The sequence below is a fragment of the Pistacia vera genome, unplaced genomic scaffold, assembly GCF_008641045.1.
Source record: "Pistacia vera cultivar Batoury unplaced genomic scaffold, PisVer_v2 Contig293, whole genome shotgun sequence".
In the NCBI taxonomy this organism is placed as follows: Eukaryota; Viridiplantae; Streptophyta; class Magnoliopsida; order Sapindales; family Anacardiaceae; genus Pistacia; species Pistacia vera.
In genome coordinates, this window is record NW_022196105.1 from 380,948 (window position 1) to 401,797 (window position 20,850).

Sequence of the window (20,850 nt, forward strand, 5' to 3'; positions counted from 1 at the left end):
TCATCATTGATCACACGATTACAAGTTCCAAAAACTTTTAAAAGGGGGACCCACTGGACCCATCCTCATTCTGATAGACGGTATGCGTTTCTAGACGACAATTTCCATCTGCAATTCCTGCCAATCCAAATCAAACTCTCTTCTTTATTCGACTGTTCATTAGGAAGCAAAAATGGCAGCCATTTCAGCTACTCAGCTTGTTCCTATCTCACGACCTAATTCTAAACTATCATCTTCTTCTGCTTCAATTAACTTCACAAACCGACCTCTCTTTTCTGTTCGCACTTCCTTCAGACGTTTGCGAGCCGTTCTCAATTCTTCGCTGACACCAACCGCTCAAGAAGCGGTCACTGGAAACGACAACACTTTCACTCTCCGTGAGCTCTGCCAAGGTCAGGTGCCCGACCATGTGCTTCTCAGGCGAGTTTCATGCTACTACATAGTTTTTGATATCTCTGTCATTGAATTTGCTATTGTTTATGGATGATTGAGAAGTGAATTGTGCGCAGGATGGAAGAGATTGGATATGTGGTACCGACAGATATACAGCGTGAAGGATTGCCTGTTATTTTCTCGGGCCGTGATTGCATACTGCATGCTCAGGTTAACTTGCCTTTTTCTCTTGATTTTTGTTCTAAAGCTTTTCATTGTTAAATTTTGTTCCTTTGTAAACTAGTTGAAATAGCTGTAGAGTTGAGCTTGTGCGTTGCTGACAAGACTGATGTAGTTGTTTTTTGTTTTTTTTTTTTTTTATCGTCTAGACAGGTTCGGGTAAAACGCTGACGTACCTACTGCTGATATTTTCAGTAATAAACACTCAAAGGTCTGCTGTGCAAGCACTCATTGTGGTGCCAACTCGAGAACTTGGCATGCAAGTGAGAATTTTGATGATTATTTCAGACAATTTTGAATAAGAAAAAGTGGGCTGAGAAATTGACAATTCCAATTTTGAGCTCCATGGTAACGTTGTAATTTATTTTTATTTATTTATTTGAACAAGGTTACCAAAGTTGCTCGAATGTTGGCTGCAAAGCCCTCAGAATCTGGCTCGGAAGAGAAGTCGTGTACCGTCATGGCTCTTTTAGATGGAGGGATGTTGAGAAGACACAAGAGTTGGCTAAAGGTGCTGCATTGTCCCGTTTGATATTATTTGTATTTCTTGTTTGTCTAATATAAATTATTCGAGACCTCGTTTGCTTAAAAATATTTTGTTGGACTAGAAAGAGTTAGCCTACATGTAATCTAAATTTTGATGTCAAAAACTCTTGATAACCTTGTTTATGCTTGATAAAAGGTAAGCAATTTCTTAGTTTTCTCTGCTTGTTTTATCTTACCGTCAGCATTGTGAAATATTGAAAGACAATGTATATTTATTATGTAAGGTATTTTGTTCAATGCCTTAAATGTTTCAGGCTGAACCCCCGAAAATAGTGGTGGCTACAATAGGAAGTTTGTGCCAATTGATTGAGAAGAACATATTGAAGCTCGAGTCCATGCAGGTGCTTGTTATTGATGAGGTAATGGGCACATATAGTGGCTTATGCAGTATTTGAATGGGTTAGATCATACAAAATTGATAAGAACTGGTTATGTAAATTTGTTGTTGTATGCTATACTTCAGAAGTTCTCAACGGAATTTGAGGGGATTTTTAATGGTTTTAGACAGTTGAGATGGAATTTTGTTTCTCTTTAGCTGGGACTAAAATTACATTTTTGATTGCATTGTTTCTTATATGGAGTTTCATAACTTATGGAAACTTGTTTACTGTAAGTAGTTATTTGTTGGTTATTAAGTCAATTGCAGTCCCATGATGATTAGTAGGCTTTTTGCCTATTGTAAAAAACTTCTTAAATCCAAAAAGCCTCTTTTCAGATGTTTTGCTTGATGGAATGAAATTTTGTTTTTATTGTTTTGTTAGGTTGATTTCTTGTTCAACTCTTCAACACAAGTCAGTTCTCTTAAAAAGCTGTTGGGATCATATTCATCGTGCAACAACCGTCAGACCATTTTTGCTAGTGCATCAATCCCTCAGCACCGACGATTTTTACATGACTGCATACAGCAGAAGTGGACCAAGGTTTTGGAATAGTTCTGCTTTTCATGTTATCTTCATTGGGATCCAATGCAAAATTGTTGTAAATTATATGACATTCTTCTGATTTTAATATTTCTTACAGAGTGATGTGGTTCATGTTCATGTTAATGCGATAAAACCCTTGCCTTTATGTCTGCATCATAGATTTGTGGTAAGAAAATTTATAATTGAGATTTACTCTGTGATAGATCCTCATTTATAATTATATTGAGGGTTTGTGGACCTTGATTTTATATTTACCTACTACTACTTTCCTTAGTCACACTCTTTTATGGCTATGTGCCTTTATTTTATAATGGACCTGACTTTGATTGCTGATTCTTTGTCACTTAACAGATATGCAGTAAAAAAATGAAGCATGAAACATTGCTATCCTTACTAAAGTCTGATGCACCCGAATCTGGCATTATTTTTGTTGGTGAGCAGGTTTGTACAGTATCTTCTCTCAATTAATTCAATAAATGCATTCATTAAATTTTATCTTATGACAGGCTTGAAATCTGTTTTCGGCTTACTACTCTATGATGTTTCATAAATTTTTTACCTAAATATAAATATAAATTTAAAGTATGAATATACATATACGAACTCAAAAGAGCGTAATCATGTTTGGGATAACTATTCAATGAGACTTCTTTTGTCTATGCCACACTAAATGGATGGGCTTCTCCTTTCAATATTTATGTAGTCTGAGAAGTCAAAGAAAGCTGGAAATTCGCCATCAACAACTCTTCTAATTGATTTCTTGAAGACTTCATATGGGGGTTCTTCAGACATCCTTCTTCTGGAGGAAGACATGAATTTCAATTCTCGAGCAGCTTCACTATCAGTAAGTTCTGCTTTGGTTTTCCTTTCAAATGTGCTGTACATGCTTCAGTTCCTTGACTGGTGCATGTAAGAGCGTTTTTCTTATTAGCTCAGGGTTACATATTTTGGTATACACATTTGTGAATACAGGAACTAAGACAAGGGGGAGGCTATCTTCTTGTATCTACAGATATAGCGGCCAGAGGAATAGACTTGCCAGAGACGACTCATATATACAATTTTGATCTGCCAAGAACAGCTATAGATTATCTGCATCGAGCTGGAAGAACAGGTAGGAAACCTTTTTCAGACGAGAAATGTATTGTTACCAACATTATAACTTCAGAGGAGCATTTTGTTTTGCAAAGATATGAAAATGAATTGAAGTTTAACTGTGAAGAGGTTACTTTACTGGATCAATAATAATCTATTATTTTTGCAAATTTGCAGTTATTTTCTTTTCTTTTGCTCTCCTTTAAGTTGTTGCCTTCATCTATGTGAATAGATAGAATAATGGAAATTTGACAGTGAATCTTGTGGAACAGAAGTTAGTTTAATAAAATAACTAAGTTTGAAGAAAATCTCAATGCGTACTTGAAGTGAATTGTTTTGTAATTGATTTTCTCTAGAATTAGGTATGACAGAATTGTCTCTTTGCTCGCATTTCAAGGCTTATATAGGTCTGTTAATCATTTACATTATGGTAGGATCGAGAAAGGGTGATGCAATTTTCGTTTGCAGTATAAAATGACCTTTCAATAATTTTTAATTTTTAATTTTTTTGTTTTTTAATTTTTATTTTGTCTTGAATGCATATTATAGATTTCAAGTGTAATTATCAACGCTTGGCTCAAGTATTTTCGTTGCCTTTGTGGTTGAAGAACTATGAGATCTACTTTATAGCAACAATTGCTAAACTATTATTCTCCATCTGGTTGATGAGAATATAATTGCAGGATTATTCTTTCAATTTTGGCTATTAAGGGGTATTTAATGGTAAAATTAGTGGCAGACTTCTGGCTTTCCCTATTTATCATATTGGGTTATTTTTCAGATTTTGAAACAAATTCACTGTTAATGTTTGGCAAGAAGTAATCAACATTCAAATATACTCTAAGATTCGGTAAATAGCCTCATGCTCTCAATGAGAGTTAACATTTTGATGTTTTCTGATCTCTTTTTTATCTTTTTACTTTCCAGATTTCCTTTTGTATCTTCTCATTGATTTGTTTTTGAGAAATAGATTAAATAATGAGGGTCCATGTTTACAGGAGAATGATTCTGCACATTCACATTATAGATAAACCTCAATTGAGCACAGGCTTATCACATTGATACTTCTGAATAGCTCACATAATGTTTCATATCTCATTGAAAAATTTTTATCCTAATCAACTGAAAGCAAAGGATGAACAATTTTTTTATATTACAAGTCCATCTTTAATTACAGAGTTTTTCAGTATGATGGTAACCCCAGAGCGGATATAGAACCCTTCTGAAGATCTATCAGCCTCTTGGATGCCCTGTGAATCCATATACAAATAAAATTACTACAGGTTAAGAGTACAGAAGGGCAATATAACTGAAACCATTCAATCCCTTTTGTTTAGTAATTTTATTTTTTAAATTCTCTGTCGCAGTTGAAAACTAAGTTGTTCAGGTCTCCGTTTCCATACATCTGGTTGCTCAGAGTTCTAGTTTTCAGCATTGGAACGAGCATAACATTGATGACTTATTATTTTAAAATAATTAAACTGAGATTAAGATTAGAGACCTTAAGTTATTGTAGTGAGTGGATAATTAGTTTTAACTCTGCTCCCGCCCACCACATCATCTACTATAAGTTTGAAAAAACATACCTCTGAATTTGCAATAACAGCATTCTTCCCTATTCTGGCATTTTTGTCTATGATGCAGTCTCTGTACAACATAATTAAAGAAGCCATTAGAAATTAGATATAATAAAAGATTTTGATTTCATACAAAAGAATAAGACACAGAGGTTTTAGCAGTTTATACTTTATTCTTGTATTCTCTCCAATTCCAATAGGAACTCCTTCCTCAGCTAGTAGCGATGCTACTTCAGAGTCTGTTTCATAGAAGTCAGCACCAAGCATCACCGTATCCTGTATTATTAAAAGCATACTTTAAGTTTATTATAGACAAGAGTACCGGAGGAATATGAAGTTCATGTTAAAATCTCAAAAATAGAAGTATATTTTGCATAACAATTTAGGTTTACAATGAAGAAATGGTTGAAACTCTAAATAGTTTGACATGCAGTCTAGAATAGCCATATGATTAAACAACCTTTTTTCTACACCAGAAGGTGGTTGCTTACAACAGTTAAAAGTAAATTGATGTACATATATCTAGAATTCTCCCTCAACAATTTATCGAACAAACCTTTAAGTGAACGTTAGGATTTATCCGAGATCTGATACCAATTACACTGTGTTCTATGAAGCAGCTACTTAAGAAACTTCCATGTGATATGATTGAATCAACAATCTGCAAAAGAATGGGAAGTAATGTTAGTACTTCAAAAATAAAAAGCAGAGAAAAAATGTGGAAAACAGATATCAACTGAAAAGTTGGTCTAAAATGATCCTATATCAGTATATTGAGTCTGGCATTGCTGCACTGGTGAGTCTTCAAGTTATTTGATGTTATGTATGCATACTTGTGTATTTATTTGACTGGCTCTACCTTGTACCAGCACTTCTTTTAGTGATAATAGGTGGAGAATTCTTTAGAATATAAATTTGTCAACCAGAAAAGTTAAAATGCAAGTTGAAGCCGGTTTTGCTAACCTTGCTATTGTCAATCTTTGTTGGCGGTAAGTTTCTTCTGGATGTATACATTGGCTTTGTTGCATCATAGAAACTAAATATTGGTGGCTGAAAGTCACAAAAGAAATGTGAGATTGCCTGTGTCTGTAAAAGCGTGTGTATCTTTAAACATAAACATGAGCATCAAATGCTAATGAGACGTAGTGACTTTATGCTTTGATGCTTACATGCTCAGTGAGGGCAAGGTTTGCCTCGAAGAAGGATCTGATGGTCCCGATGTCTTCCCAATAATCGTTGAACAGATAAGCCTGTTCAAAAAATTTATACAGAAGCATCCAGAAATGATAGTTAAGCTCTCCAGTAGGGTATTTGCCTCAATTTTAGTTAACTGACTTGCCATCCAGTTACACTCATAAAGATTAGATCGAATACAGACCTTTAAGTATACTTCTCTGGCTGAGGCAGGGATTATTTCTGATCCAAAGTCATTTGCAGTTGGAAAGCGCCATCTGATTCGACAACAATTTGTAAGACTTTTAATGTTCTATGTTAAGGTTTGAAATGACATCTCTGATTGCTCGTGCATGCATGTTTGCTTTAAACTAACCTCTGAAGAAACATCATTTTTATCTTTTTTCTGTAATATGTGATAAAGCTGAAATTGGTAGTACCTCAAAAGATTAAGAAGTATCTCTTTCTTGAAGATATACACTCCCATTGAAGCAATGTATGGTTTCTTTTCAGCCTCTGATTTTGAGAGTCCCAAAATCGTCGTATCTACTGCCTACAGTATAAGCAAAATTAGCATAATAGCATACATGATTCAGAATTACTATGTATTAGAAACCTGAATATTACCATTGCTTTCAGGTCAGCTCCTTTAGGCTTTTCACTGAATGAAAGGACCCTTCCTTTGTTGTCGATTTTCATTAGACCAAAATCTGAGGCACGACTATCATGAAAACAGTGGGGTCTCAGTTATTGTAGATTAACTTAGAGCTATCAGCAATAAACAACATGCTCATTTCTGTGATTGATTTGCATAAACTAGAAGGAAACCATGAGATTTCAATGTCTGTTCAAATCTGAATTGAAATAGTTTCAGTGTTGACACAAATTCTGCCGAAAGTTGCCTACCTGTCATCCATCGGCAAACAAGAAATACTGATGTCTGCTCCACTCTGCCGATGATCCTGGAAACGAGGATATGGATATTAAGTACAACTGCATTATTTTCTTGTGGACTGACATATATAGTATTCATTATTTCTATTGAATTGCATGTGATGCCATTACCTGAACAAAGTCCATGTAGTCCATTCTATATAAATGATCTCCAGATAGAATCAGCACATCTTCAATGTCCCTACTTCTTGCATCCTATGGAAAGTGAAGCATATTGTAAACCATCATGTATGCTAACTTCCAGGGTTTTTCAGTTCATCAAATTAAGTAAAGGCGAGGAGACGAGTTAGAGCAACTTTGGATTAGAGTTTGGCTACCTCAAAAAGCCAGTGAAATTGCCGAACAGCATCTGCAGTACCCTGGAACCAACTTTTACCGGCTTCTCCAGGAGTTTGAGTGGCTGCTAGAACCTGATTTAGAACAACAGTCAATTAAAGACCTTGAACATACTTGTTATTTACCCCAGTTAAGTGCAGCATCAGTTCAGCAAGCTTGTTTATGTGGGTGTGTGCGTGCTGCAAGGTAACACGTCTAAACACAAAATCATATAGAGATTCATGTATTGGCTTTAAAGAATTCTGAAACATATATAAAGATTTATACCTCAACAAAACCATCGCCAAAGTTGATCCCATTTCCGAAATTGTAAGCACGAGCGAGATGCCTGTTGAGTGATGCTGAGTTGTATTGCGTGAGAATGTAGATTCTGTTGATTCCACTGTTAATGCAGTTACTCATTGGCACATCAATCAGCCTGTATGCACCTCCAATGGGAACCTACAAGTGACAATTTCAAACGAATTAAATTTCATGACCATATGAGCGTGAGTTCAGAAATTGGTCATCAAATGAGACTTACAGCAGGCTTGGCACGACGCTTAGTGAGAGGAAAGAGACGAGTTCCAGCTCCTCCTCCCAGAATAATTGCCACAACCGTACGAGGATCTGTCCTCTCCATATTTAAGTCTCCTAACTACATTCATCCCACAAATATTTAATCGCAAATTAATCATTCATCTGATCAATGGTTGCTGAATGAAAACGTTCAGACAAATTGAAGTGTGACAAACCATATATATTCAAGTATATATTGCCTTGAAGTTATGTGTTTTGAGAGAGTGGGAGCTGAGCTTTACCTTGGTCTTGCCTGCTACGTCTGCAGTAAGAGACATGCAAACACGTTGCTTAACAATCTTACTACTACCTCCATTCTGTAGTTTTCTCATGTTAAGTCTTTTGCCCATCAACTCTCCATTGCAAAACTTCACAATCCTCCAGTTCCTGCTCCCCGCCAAGCCAGTGGCGCCACCAGCGGCTGAGAGGGAAAACTGGCAATCAGCCGGCAATGCCATTTTCTTCTAAGTCAAGGAGAAAATTGTAATTCAAATCAATGGAATGCTTGTATGTTTAAGGCCTAGACTCTCTGAAACTGAGCGCTGCTTACATGGAATGCATGCAGGCTATTGGCGGATTAGGCCACGTTATCCTAAATCAATTGCATCCACCAAAATTTTTTTTATTTTTTTGGTGCTTGTGACTTTGTGTGGTTCTCTAATAAGATTCGTATTTACAGATAAGTCCTTGGACTTTGAAAGTAATTACGAATCATGGAATATGCTGAAGTTTGCTGGCACAGATTTTTGTTTGTGTGGAAATTAGATACAGATAGAAGTGGACCGTGTTATTGTCTTGTATTGTTGCCCAAATCAATTGTTTACATCTCATTTTTTTTGTCTGGTCTTGGTTGTTAATTGAAAAGTTTGCTTGCCTGTCGTATTTTAAACCTCGAATGATCGACATGTCGTTTGTATTAAACGAATTTTAGTGACAGTGAGTAGCTGGGCTGAGCTTAGTGAGCTATTCGTGACTCCGGGCATAAATTTAACCAAGTTCATCGCTTAAACTTCACATTTTGACCCCTATACATTGTCTTTCCAAATGCAAGTTTTTGAATTCATTTGAGTGGTGAGTCCGAAAAGGTTTGATAAGATTCGTTTCCTCAGGTATTTTGGAAGACAAACCATTCATTCGATTGCACTAAAAGTGAAACGTATATTATATATATATATATATATATAACAGTATGTGTGGACCAACTTACACGCACCTCAATTAATCTATCAAGACCTTGGAACTATCGATTGGATAAGAGCTTTATTGGTTATTTTTATTAGAAATCGAAGAATGACTTAAACTTAAAATCTCTTAAATAATATATTCAAGTGTTCTTATCAAACCACTCGATCACCTGGTTAATGTATATTAAATATCGTTTTAAGATAATTGTGCTCTTTAACCACTGTATCCGGCAACAAATTAGTTTCCACACAAACGAGAGATTATTTTACATGGTTTTCTGGTGTTCATTTCAGTATTGTAGAAGCTAAAGTCGGATAAAGAAAGCTTCAAAATAAAAAAATAGAAACGACTATTAAAAATTAACCACATGTTTCATGCAAATCAAGTCAACTGTGTAGAACGTGCATCAGTAAACAAAACCTCTCATAGCAAAATTCTACGCTTCCATTTCATTCAAAAATCAAAAGGAAATCATCATATTTATTTAACTATTGCTTTAAATCAATATATTAAACCAAATTGCAAGGAAATCGTGCACAGATTAAAAATTGAAGTCGTGCAACTCGTCGCCATGTATATATATTATCACTCTGTATTCTGTAAGATGGAAGAACCTCAAAGGCTTCTAGCTAGCCATGGAATTCTTCTCTCTTCAAACTCTCTTCTTCTTCGTCTTGTTTCTTTGTTTCTCTATGTACTTTTACTTTTACCCTTCAAACAAAAAACAACCCCTCGCCAAAGCCTATGGTAATGGTACATGTTATCCTATACTAGGACATTTTCCGGGAATTTTCAAAAACCGGAACCGGTTTCTCGAGTGGACAACTGAAAATCTTAAAAAAAACCCCACCAACACTGTTTTCATTTGCCGTCCCGTCAATGTGCGTGGCATCGCGACGGCCAACCCTTTAAACGTCGAGTATATTCTCAAGACTAACTTTGAGAACTACCCGAAAGGTGACCGGTTCATTAAGAATGTTGAAGATCTCCTGGGCAGCGGAATCTTTAACTCCGACGGAGAGTTGTGGAAAGTCCAGAGGAAAACTGCTAGTTATGAGTTCAACACAAAATCGCTCCGAAATTTCGTTGTGGAGAATGTTCGGTCCGAGATTTCGTCCAGGTTACTTCCCATATTAAGGAGGGCCTCAAAAACAGAACAAGTGTTGGATTTGCAGGATACTTTGGAGCGGTTTGCATTTGACAACATATGTAAAGTTTCTTTTAACGTTGATCCGGGTTGTCTCGAAGGAGATGGAACCGGTGAAACCGAATTTATGCGGGCGTTTGAAGAGGCAGCCACTCTGAGTGCTTACCGATTCAGGTCTCCATGGAGAATCAAGAAGTTCTTTAACACGGAATCAGAACGTCGACTCAGAAAATCAATTCAAAAAGTCCACGCATTCGCCAATGATATTATTATTCGAGCAAAAATGGAAGCAAAAGAAAATGCAGAGAATATGAATGAAGATTTACTTTCACGGTTTATTAGAAACCACGACCAATATTCAACCGAATTCCTCCGAGATATCGTCATAAGCTTCATTCTTGCAGGACGAGACACGTCCTCATCAGCGTTAACTTGGTTCTTTTGGCTATTATCTTCTCACCCGAATGTTGAGCAAAAGATACTCAAGGAGCTTGAGTCGATTCGGGTCCGAAACAGGAAAAGTGTCAGCGATATTTACAGTTTTGATGAGCTCCGAGATATGCATTATTTGCATGCAGCATTATCCGAAGCGATGCGATTGTACCCACCGGTACCATTTGATTCCAAAACTTGCATGAACGACGATGTCTTGCCGGACGGTACATTTATCGGCAAAGGATGGGATATTTCTTATCATACATATGCGATGGGGAGAATGGAGAGCATATGGGGCGAGAATTGGCACGAATATTTACCTGAAAGATGGCTGGAAAATGGAATTTTTCGTCCCGAGAACCCATTTCGGTACCCAGTATTTCAAGCGGGGCCGAGAGTGTGTCTGGGGAAATATATGGCCTATATTCAGATGAAGTCGATTGCAGCGTGTGTGATTGAGAATTTCTTAATGGACGTACAGGATAAGGAAACGTGTCGGAGCTATGTGTTATCTTTGACTTTAAGGATGAAAGATGGCTTACCTGTGGCAGTGAAGGAAAGACGTGCGTCTGTGGACTGTGATGAATTGAGTACTGAATTTGTATAATACTCAAACCCTGCATTTTTTAAACTTGATTTTACTTATGCGTGTCATGTTGTCACATCGTGTATCGTATCGTATATCAAAAATCTAATTTTTTGAATCGTGTATCGCGTATCATATTATATCGTAAGATACATCTTTTTAAAAAAAATTAATAAAAAATCAAAATTTTCTAAAAATTAATATCATCCCCAAGATTAATTAAAGAATTTTGTAGTATTATTGACTTTAAATTACGGTATTACATAATCAAAATTAATCAAAAAATTCCAAGATCAATGTCAATATCTATGTCACCACTTATATTATTATTATCATATAAAATGAGCAATACATATTCCTCTTCACTTTTTCTATGCAAAATAGGTAAATTTAAACAGGTTTTAGTGAATCGGGTTGGGGTGACTCGATTTCGGCCAAAAAAATTTTTTGGACCTTTGGCCCAAATTAATAAAATCGTATCGATTTATATCGATATTTTTAAGGATACGTATCGTATCGTAAGATACATATCAACATATCGAAAGGTTTAGGATACACTCTTTGATACGTATCGTTGACGACCTGTATCGAATCGTATCGTATGATACGTATCGAGTATCGTAGGATACTAACAACCATGATGTGTGTAAGTAACACCGTATATCTCTTCTACGACGTATTATCCATACCATCGTTTAATAAAATTTGTTTCATTTTTAAATTTTTTATTATCTCATGTATCTTTTTATATTGATTGTGATTAATAATTATTACAATTAATAATTTCGTATTTCATCTATTTTTAGATTAATTGTGATTGATAATTATTAGATACACAAGTACTTAAATACATCCATCTATATCTATCTATATGTATATATTTATATAATCTTAAGACATACCTTATTTGATTGTTATGTAGGATTTTTTTAAGCTCTATAATTGTTTCATTTTAATATGTTAGACGATTATCCAACATGTGACTGTATATGATTGGTGACGATGTGAGACATGTGGATGCGTAGAATTTTTTGTCACATGTCACTTGATTTAATTGCTGTTTGATTTTTTTTGTATTAATAAATTCATGATTTATGGATGTGTTTAATCAACATTAAAGAGAGAGATATTTATTTGAAAGTAAAGGGGATTGATAATTGATACGATGTATTTGTTTGATATTAATGTGAAGGGTTAGAGTTATTTATATGAATATGAAGGGATTGATAAGTTGTATTATTGATACAACTTATGTGTTTATGTAGTGCTGGGTATGTGGAATTAATATAAAGGGTTAGAGATATTTATGGGAATGTGAAGGAATTGATATTTTGTATTTTTTAAATTAATGTAGAAATATATTTATGTTTTGGTACATCATTAACAGAAATAAACAGAGGTACTCAATTTTTAATTTGTATATATTTGATATGTTTTGTTACTGTCACTTGATTGACAATATTTTTTATTGTATAGTTCCTGCTAAAGGTAATAACTCTTTTGTAGTAATAGGTTCTGCTAAATGTAATGCAATGTCCCGTATTCCTTTTGCTAAAACACCAATTTCACTACAGAATTATTATGAGAAGCCATTTGGCGAACCATTATAGTGGCTGTTGAATTGCACGAAGTCAGTAGTCGAACAACGGCGAACCATTATCCTATCTAATATTTTTTTAAATAAAATGCCGACTCATTATTTTTTTCACAATTGCGTTGTAGGATTGTATTAAGTAATAACTCTTTTGACCATTGACTAATGTCCTGTATTCTTTTTTTGCTAAATATTTTTAAACTTCTGAGAGCATTCTAAAGTTTCTGATTTTTGAGAAATCAAGAAAACATAATCTATCAAATGAAGTCATCTATAAATGTGATGAAATAAACAGCCTCATGTCTAACCCTCACATTCATTAGACCACATATGTCAGAATGAATTAGTTGCAATGGAACTTCAGCTCTTATCGCTTTTCCAAATGGTTTTCTTGCCGTTTTTCCAGCTAGGCAATGTTCACAAGTAGTTAAGTCTACTTTTGTTAAGGATCCTAACAAGCCTTCTCTTGCTAGTATATTCATTCGTTGTTGGCCAACATGGCCAAACCTTGTACGCCATACATTCACATCATTATTATTGGAAGATATAATAAAGGAAAAACAAACATTACTATAATTATGAGCAATGTCAAGTACTATAAAACCATCAGAAAAATAACCACAACCATAGTATGTTGTGTCCAAAAATAAATGGACACCAGTACTGGAAAAGTTTAAATTAAAACCAAGTTTAATAAGTTCTAACACGGAAATCAAATTTCGACGAATATCGGGTATATATAACACGTCATGTAGGTATAGGATTCGACCTCTACGCATGATCAATTTGCATGTGCCGATCCCTTTAACTTCCACTTTTGAATTGTTACCTACATATATCCATTTTGTTTCCCGTGGTATTCGTTGAAATTTCACAAAAGCACTCATGTCTTTCGATATGTGGTCTGTTGCTGTTGAATCTATTGTCCACAAAGGTTGAGATTCAGTTAGAAAAACAGAACTGGAAACATTTATATAACTTACTTGTGCAAACAAGTAATTTACCTTCTTTGGCTCGCAACAATCGCGAGCTAAATGTCCCTTGTTACCACAGTTATAACATTTCACCTTTGCCATATTTCTCTTCTTGGTAGGATGCTTTCCTTTTCCGTGTTTTAAAAACTTTCTCTTCTTCCCTTGAGCCTTATCAGTATTGCCTTTTCTTTGGGACCCACCTTGGAATTTATGTTTAAATCCCTTCCCACCATGTGAACTGGAACTAGCCATATACACATCAGTATTTGCCTTACTCGCATTAAGGCGATCTTCTTCTAGTTCCAAATGTCGTGTGGCATCTTCTAAATTTCTGATGCCCTCATTGTGGGTAAGGTGTATTTTCATATGTTTCCAATTTTGAGGCAATGATCTTATGACAGCTTGAACATGTTGTTCATCAGTTAGGACATGACCTGCATCTCTCAAATCACTTATCATGTTTGACAAGTTCCGTAAATGTACTTTTATAGTATGTTCAGGCTTTTTCTTATATGTTTCAAACTTGATAGTGAGTAACCGGAGTTTGGTAATAGACGTACCACCAAACTTTGTAGTAAGGGCGGACCACATGTCCTTTGCTAATTCGTAATCCCGGTACTTTTTTATGAGATCATTGTCCATGCTACTCAACAAAGTGATGCGAGCAGTGGAATTCTTCTTCTTCCACATGTCATAAGCTGCACGGTCTCTTCTATGTTGAGCCGTGACTCTTTCTTTAGGCTCTTCCATGGTTGTGGTAAGAGCTTCAAGAATCTCTTGTTCTTCCAAGACATATTGGATTTTCATGCTCCATATCTCATAATTGTCACCGTTAAATTTTTCTCCTTTATTAAGTTTGGCGACAATGTTCTTAGATGCAGATGTCATTTCTAAAAAAAAATTACACATTGGATAATGCATGTTATTCAATGCTCAAAACATACATATATCTTTAATTAATTATATCAATAATAATTGTATATTAGATTTGGAATCAAAAGTTAACAATGTCAACAATCGTCATCCAAAATTCCAATTTCCAATTATCATAGATATAATTAATTGCAATTCTAAAATAATATTAAGACATAATCATTTTAATTATAATAAATTCACATAAAAATTTAAATGTTAATAAAAAAACAAAAAAAAACCAATTCCATTATGTAAATAGAATGCAACATGTAATGAAATTAAAACATACAATTTCCAAAAAAAATTAAGTGTATTGCCACATTCCTAAAACTGGGAAGGATCTGATAATCCTTATCCTAAGGTCTTTATCTAATTTGTAATTAACCCTAGGCAAGGGAACTCTCAATTTCTTGTGATGTCCTTTACGAGTGGAGACTCCTATAGATGCACCAGCTGTCTTTTTGGCACCCCAATCTATGTACTCCTTGATGTAGCTGTTGACTAAACGTCTATAATCTTTATTATCATCTTTAAGGTTTTGAACTTTCAGCTTGTTCTAAACCAAATCAAGGAGACCTACGAGACTAGGGTAACCAAAAGTCTCTCTAAGGACTTTGTATTTCGACTCATCTTCCTTTAATCCCCCTATCCAGACAATTTCTTGAATCTTTTCATTCACATGAATGAAATGATTTAGGAGTTGCACCAACTCATCCTTTGTGTCTCTTAATATTAAGGTGTGAGTTTGTAGAGTTCTAATCATGTTCATAACCCTTTCCTTTTGAGCGGGTGTTCTAGCAACCATTGCACGTCTACAACGTAACATTTTTTTGTAACAAATACAAAAAAAAAAGCTATTTATTTATCAAATAAAGGTCGACTATATTTGATAAATAATATATATATATACGTGTTCATGGCTTAATAACAAAATTACTCATAATAACATACCAATTATGCATTCTCTTCTTCACAGCAAAGAAAAAAAATTTAGAACACTTCACACGCCGCCCAGAGGCAGCCACACGCCCTCAGAAGCATCCACGCGCCGGAAGGGTACTCCACACACCTCACACGGAATTTGGGTCGATTCGACCCGTTTCACATTTAACCGGGTCAATTTTGACCCGATTTGACTTGTTTGATCTTATGGGTCGGGTTTGACTAACTCGTTTGACCTTTATTGGTCGGGTGTTGATTGGGTTTGACCGACCTGTTTGAGCTTATGGGTCAGGTTTGACTAACCCGTTTTAATGTACTAGGTCAGATCCGCGGGTCAACTTGACCCATTTTTATTTTGGTTTTTGGGTTGGGCCGGAGATGAATATATGTGATTTGTAAATATGGCTAACACAAATCAAAAAGTTGGGCTTTTTCCTTGGAGACTTGGGTTCAAGTCTCACCAACCACATTAGTTTGCATGTTTTTATTAAAAAGAAGTAAAACAAAAAAAACAACTTGTCATATATAAGGCTGGAGTTAAAACGACATGTCGGTCGTTTGTCATCTTCAACCTCTGTCTGGGTCTGCAACTTGGTACCCGACCCGAAAATTAACCCGTACAGAAACCCGAAACTTTAAAGATGCATATCTAAGTCATTTTAACTCCATTTTTTATGATTCAAAAACCATTTTCTTCATAATTTCATAAGGAATATAATAGTCTAATTATCATTACCAAAAAAACAACTTTTTATGCACAAAAAATTCAAAATTCAGAACTTGCATTTAATCAACAAGCAACATGCTTTAACATAACAGTACGAATTTAAAACAATATAAACCAAATGCTCTGATACCAATGTTGGAAAAACACAGAATAACATATATCCTAAACTAATCCCAAGATCATAGTCACCCATTGCAATCACATTTTGTATATAAACGAATTACAATGAATTTACACAGCATAAATACCTCTTCTCTTTATCTCTGAAGCAAAAATTGAATCTGGAAGAAGAAACTGCGTAGAGTATTTTTCTTTTCAATTTTTAGAGAGAGAGTGTGTGTATATCTTTGTGTATATTGGTGTGTATCTTCTCTAAAAGAAAAAAAAAAAACTTTCTTTTATATGGGCGGTGGTTCGTAAGAAATTGCCTTTGGCAGTTTCCACTTCTCACGCCCCTTGGGTTCATCCATCATGGGTGCACCCTTATCCAATAGCTCACATGCCTGAGTGGTTTCTTCGACTTGTGCAGGGATTGGACACGTGGACGGTTTCCAACCATTCGCCAACTTGGCGCACACCCACTACACTGGCAGCAGCATGCCACTCACGTCATCACGCGACGTGGCCGCAACTAAGCGGTCGTGGAACCTTCTTAAGTTCTGACCACCCCATGCTGACAAGACTCTTTGTTAGCCCTACTTTTTCAGGCATAACAGAAGTCCCCTAGTTTTTAAGGTTTGAGAATCGAACCTTGAGAACTTCACAATTATGCCTTGAGTTGACATGTTCCGAATGACGCTTTATCGATCCGACCTGGCTACAAGGAGGTCGCAAGACATTTCCACATAGGCGACCTGAAATGGTCTCCTTCCGCAAGGTCTACGACTTAGACCATACCTTATTCAGTGTCGTATTGATGCGCCTATTATTTTGACCGAGGTCCGCGACTTGGCCATACTTAGTGTATTTTTTGCTGAAGGGAAGGAATCATATCGCTTTGCAACTGACCGCCATGTCGCTTCGCAATTGACCGTCACATCACTTCGCAACTAACATGTGACAAAAAGTGTTTTTGCCCTAACGACCTCTTCAAATGTTATCCGTTGCGCTTTGGCAGCTAATCCATTAATGAAATACCTTTTACTCTGACAGACGTGTCTTACGCGCAATAAGTGCTAGCCATGCGCATTAAATGTAAGTAATGCTGAAACGACATTCCTTATCAGAGCATTAAATACGGATGAGAGCGCATTTAATATGGAGGAGGGAAACGAGTTGTCGCTCAATTATTTCAACGGAGAAAAGCGACGATTTGATTTCTCTAAGCGTGACGGTTACTCCTTCCCGTTGATTGATGACATGTGGTCGCAATCAATGGCAAGAGATAGTTTCCATCCAAACGTCGCTTGACTTCAGGAAATCCAAAGCGTTAAGATAAATGAGATGAACTAAAATAACATTTTAATAGTTAAAGGGCAAAAGGGTAGACTTACGGGTTGTTAATGTAAACTAGTGTAGTTTACATGGGCCCTTGAATAGTATTAATTATTCAAAGGCCAAATTAATAAATGTTTGGGCTCCTTTTAGAATAAGATTTTATTAGGGTATACAAGTGAAAAGAAGGAATAACAAAATGACCCGTGTATATATAAATGCAAATGGTTGCATTTTAGGTCAAGTTGTTCATTGTTCACTCAAAAGAAAAACACAAGCTCTCTCTTAAGTTCGGCCACCCTCTCTTTCTCTCAAGGTGGTGTTAAAGTGTGGAGGGTTCATAACTTTGAATCCTGGCTTCGTCAAACCTAAGCTTTAAGGAGAATGTATAATGTTAATTTATGTTTTATTTAAAGTTTTGAATCCTATAATTCATATCTTAGATTGCATGTCTTGTTTACATGTTTTCCATCATTTTTCCGCCACCTCTTCATGGTTTTTCAGATCTGTGGCACTACCGGCGGCAGCGGTGGCTGGTTGTCGGCAATGGCTTGGGGTGGGGAGGGGTGTTTTTGTTAAGTTTAAAACATTTTTGGTTGCTATGGTGTTTTTGCTAAATCTAAAAAGTTGAGGGGTTAAAAGAAATTATTCAAATAATAATAATAAAAAATACTATTATATTAATATTTAAAAATGAGGGCAATTTAGTAATCTAAATAATATACCCACTCATTTATCCTCCCAACCAAACATATTATTCACCAATTTATTCGAACTAACCAAACACATTTTCTAAACATTCTTAGTAATTTTCAAGGTAATCTTTTTTTCTGTTAATAAAATTTCCCCCTATAATAAAACATTATATGATTCAAATGCCCCCTTTAAGTAAAAAAAAATATATTTTGGTAATCTATTGCATTTTGCTTTTCTTATATTTTTGTGCTTATCTTAATTGTATTTAATTATGTAATTAATATTCAATTTATTATATTGGCACGTAATTGGTGGTAACTCATTATCTATTGCTTTATTTGGTTTGTTATTGATTTAAAGCCGTTGATGTTTGATTTTGACACCAACGATTTTGCACGTGTAAAGCACTAAGAAGTTACACGTGAACAAATTATAGTTAGTGGGTAAAGTATTGTGATAATAGTAGCATGTAAGTACATAAAGTTAAGTTGATAAGAGAGTTTTTATAGTGGTTCAAATGCTTAAAAGCGACTCCTACATCCACTATAGTTGTTTATATAAGTGTTCATTTCTAATTGTTACACAAGCTTACAAGAGGTTACGATCTGCGATCTGGGATTACAAGTATTTGTGTTCTAAGAGAATGTTAAATCAATCTCTTTCTAATAGTGTCTTTGCTATTTGCTTTGTGTAATTTGTGTGTCTCTCACCTCTATTTTATGAGGGAGAGCTGCCTATTTATACCTATTTTACTCAAGGTAATGATTGTTTTTTGCAAGTTGTTTGATGTCGTGAAGATTCTTCTTGCCTTCTCATTCATTGAGAACTCTCATGTATATCCTTAAATTAAATGGGGTTAGGACATGTGTGCGAACCAAATTCACTCAGGCATAAATCCTTGAGGCGGTTTGGGTTTTGACAACTATGGCTCTGTTTGGTTCACATATTGGGAAAATTAGTTTTCCCAAAAAAAGTTAACTTTATTTCACCTATTTTGAAAATAGTTTTCTAAATTATTGAATTCCCTTAATCCCCCTAAATTTGTTAATTTAACTAAACAACCCCAAAAAAAATTTTAAAAATTGACAAAAACACCCCAGCAACCCAAATTTACCAGATTCCGGCCACCACTGTCGAAAGCTAGTCAGAATCTGGTGTAATGGTGCACTACCGGCTGAATCTTGCAGGTAATGCGCCGATCTAGCCTTTTCCGGTCAGATCCACGTTGAATATGACCGAACAAGGCCAGATCTTTGGCTGTAGACAATCGTCAACGACGGCCAAGATATGGTCATCGTTGACCATCAACGAGGGCTGTATCTTTGGCCGTCGTTGATGAGCAAATGCGGCCAGATCTGACCGTCAATGGCCAGATCTGGCCTTTTTCGGTCAAATCCACGGTAGATCTAGCCGGAAAAGGGCATATCAGCGCACGACCGACAATATCGAGCCGGTCATACGCCGATGCGGCAACTCCAACCACTCTCCGGTGGTGGTGGCCAGCTGTCCTTATTTATAAGTGGATTGGGGGTGTTTTGTTAATTTTGAATATTATATTTGGAGTTGTTTAGTAAATAAATAAATATAAGGGGTATTTATGTTAATTTTTAAAATTCTACATCGTAATACCCACCCAATTTAACTTTTTTCAAATGATTATTCTAAAAACTACCAAATAATGAATCAAACGGAGCCTATATTTCTTTTGCCTTTGGATACGTGTCAAATTATGGAGGATGGAGAAGTTTGCTAAATCCTGATTGGTAGAGATGATGTCAGCACATGTCGGCCATTATTTTTAGGCATAACAAAAACATTTTTGTTAGATATTATTTTCAACATAAATATTGTTTGCTTTAAGTATTGCTAAACTGTTTCATGTAAGTATCGGGATGCTCTTCAATCACTTACTGTATCTATTCCTGTATTTCTCATTCTTTTAGACTTTCTTTAACATTTACAGAAGATTAAAAATCAATCTCATTTTCATCATTATTATTATTATATATAAACGTCAAAAGGAGAGTTACATGATAAGAAAAAGATTGAAAAAAAAAACAATGATCTTTTTTCTAAGTAAAGGTTACAGGAAACTTTACTCTTGGTGGAATGTTCCGACTTCCGAGTTTAGTTTACCTGTCGTTGTCGGTGGATCAAGTGTTTATTATTTGGTATTTGATTAATTAATTATTTAATTAATCTGTACTGTTCATGAATCATGCTTTACTTAAAACTGAAAGGGATTTCTTAACCCCTCAGGTTTAATTAAATTAAAAAATTCTCCCTAACATATTATTATCTTTCTACTTGTTATTTTAAGAGTAAACGACATTTTCCCACCCGAGGTTTGGCAAATCTGTAGTTCTCACCCTTGGTTTCATAAATTGCAGATTCTCACCCTTAAATTAACAAAAAACTGTTTAATCAAACAATTAAAAAGG

At 35.4% G+C, this 20,850-nt stretch overlaps 3 protein-coding genes across 5 annotated transcripts; 2 read left to right on the forward strand and 1 right to left on the reverse strand.

The window, feature by feature from the left end:
• Nucleotides 1-98: 98 nt before the first annotated feature.
• On the forward strand, nt 99-7,369 carry LOC116135024 (DEAD-box ATP-dependent RNA helicase 58, chloroplastic). Of its 3 annotated transcripts, XM_031420725.1 has the most exons (11): nt 99-420; nt 510-603; nt 762-875; nt 1,001-1,123; nt 1,413-1,517; nt 1,920-2,078; nt 2,179-2,247; nt 2,433-2,522; nt 2,785-2,925; nt 3,054-3,195; nt 7,125-7,369. In XM_031420725.1, exons 1-11 carry the CDS (start codon nt 173-175, stop codon nt 7,145-7,147), a joined length of 1,308 nt encoding a protein of 435 aa, XP_031276585.1. In that variant the 5' UTR covers nt 99-172; the 3' UTR covers nt 7,148-7,369. The 3 variants fall into 3 exon arrangements, with proteins under 3 accessions (XP_031276585.1, XP_031276584.1, XP_031276586.1); XM_031420724.1 differs by lacking the exon at nt 7,125-7,369 and having other exon boundaries at nt 3,054-3,484; XM_031420726.1 differs by lacking the exons at nt 99-420; nt 7,125-7,369 and having other exon boundaries at nt 507-603; nt 766-875; nt 3,054-3,484.
• Nucleotides 4,300-8,356, reverse strand: LOC116135023 (glucose-1-phosphate adenylyltransferase large subunit 3, chloroplastic/amyloplastic). The gene is made up of 15 exons (XM_031420723.1): nt 8,017-8,356; nt 7,740-7,853; nt 7,484-7,657; nt 7,198-7,290; nt 6,992-7,075; nt 6,833-6,888; nt 6,554-6,647; nt 6,367-6,479; nt 6,132-6,204; nt 5,923-6,003; nt 5,717-5,803; nt 5,310-5,414; nt 4,923-5,029; nt 4,763-4,823; nt 4,300-4,426 (listed from the first exon to the last, which is right to left on the reverse strand). The coding sequence occupies exons 1-15, from the start codon at nt 8,230-8,232 to the stop codon at nt 4,325-4,327; spliced, it is 1,560 nt and encodes a 519-aa protein (XP_031276583.1). The 5' UTR covers nt 8,233-8,356; the 3' UTR covers nt 4,300-4,324.
• A 1,238-nt stretch (nt 8,357-9,594) lies between these two features.
• On the forward strand, nt 9,595-11,148 carry LOC116135062 (cytochrome P450 94A1-like). Its single transcript, XM_031420761.1, has one exon. It carries the CDS (start codon nt 9,595-9,597, stop codon nt 11,146-11,148), a length of 1,554 nt encoding a protein of 517 aa, XP_031276621.1.
• Nucleotides 11,149-20,850: the final 9,702 nt, after the last annotated feature.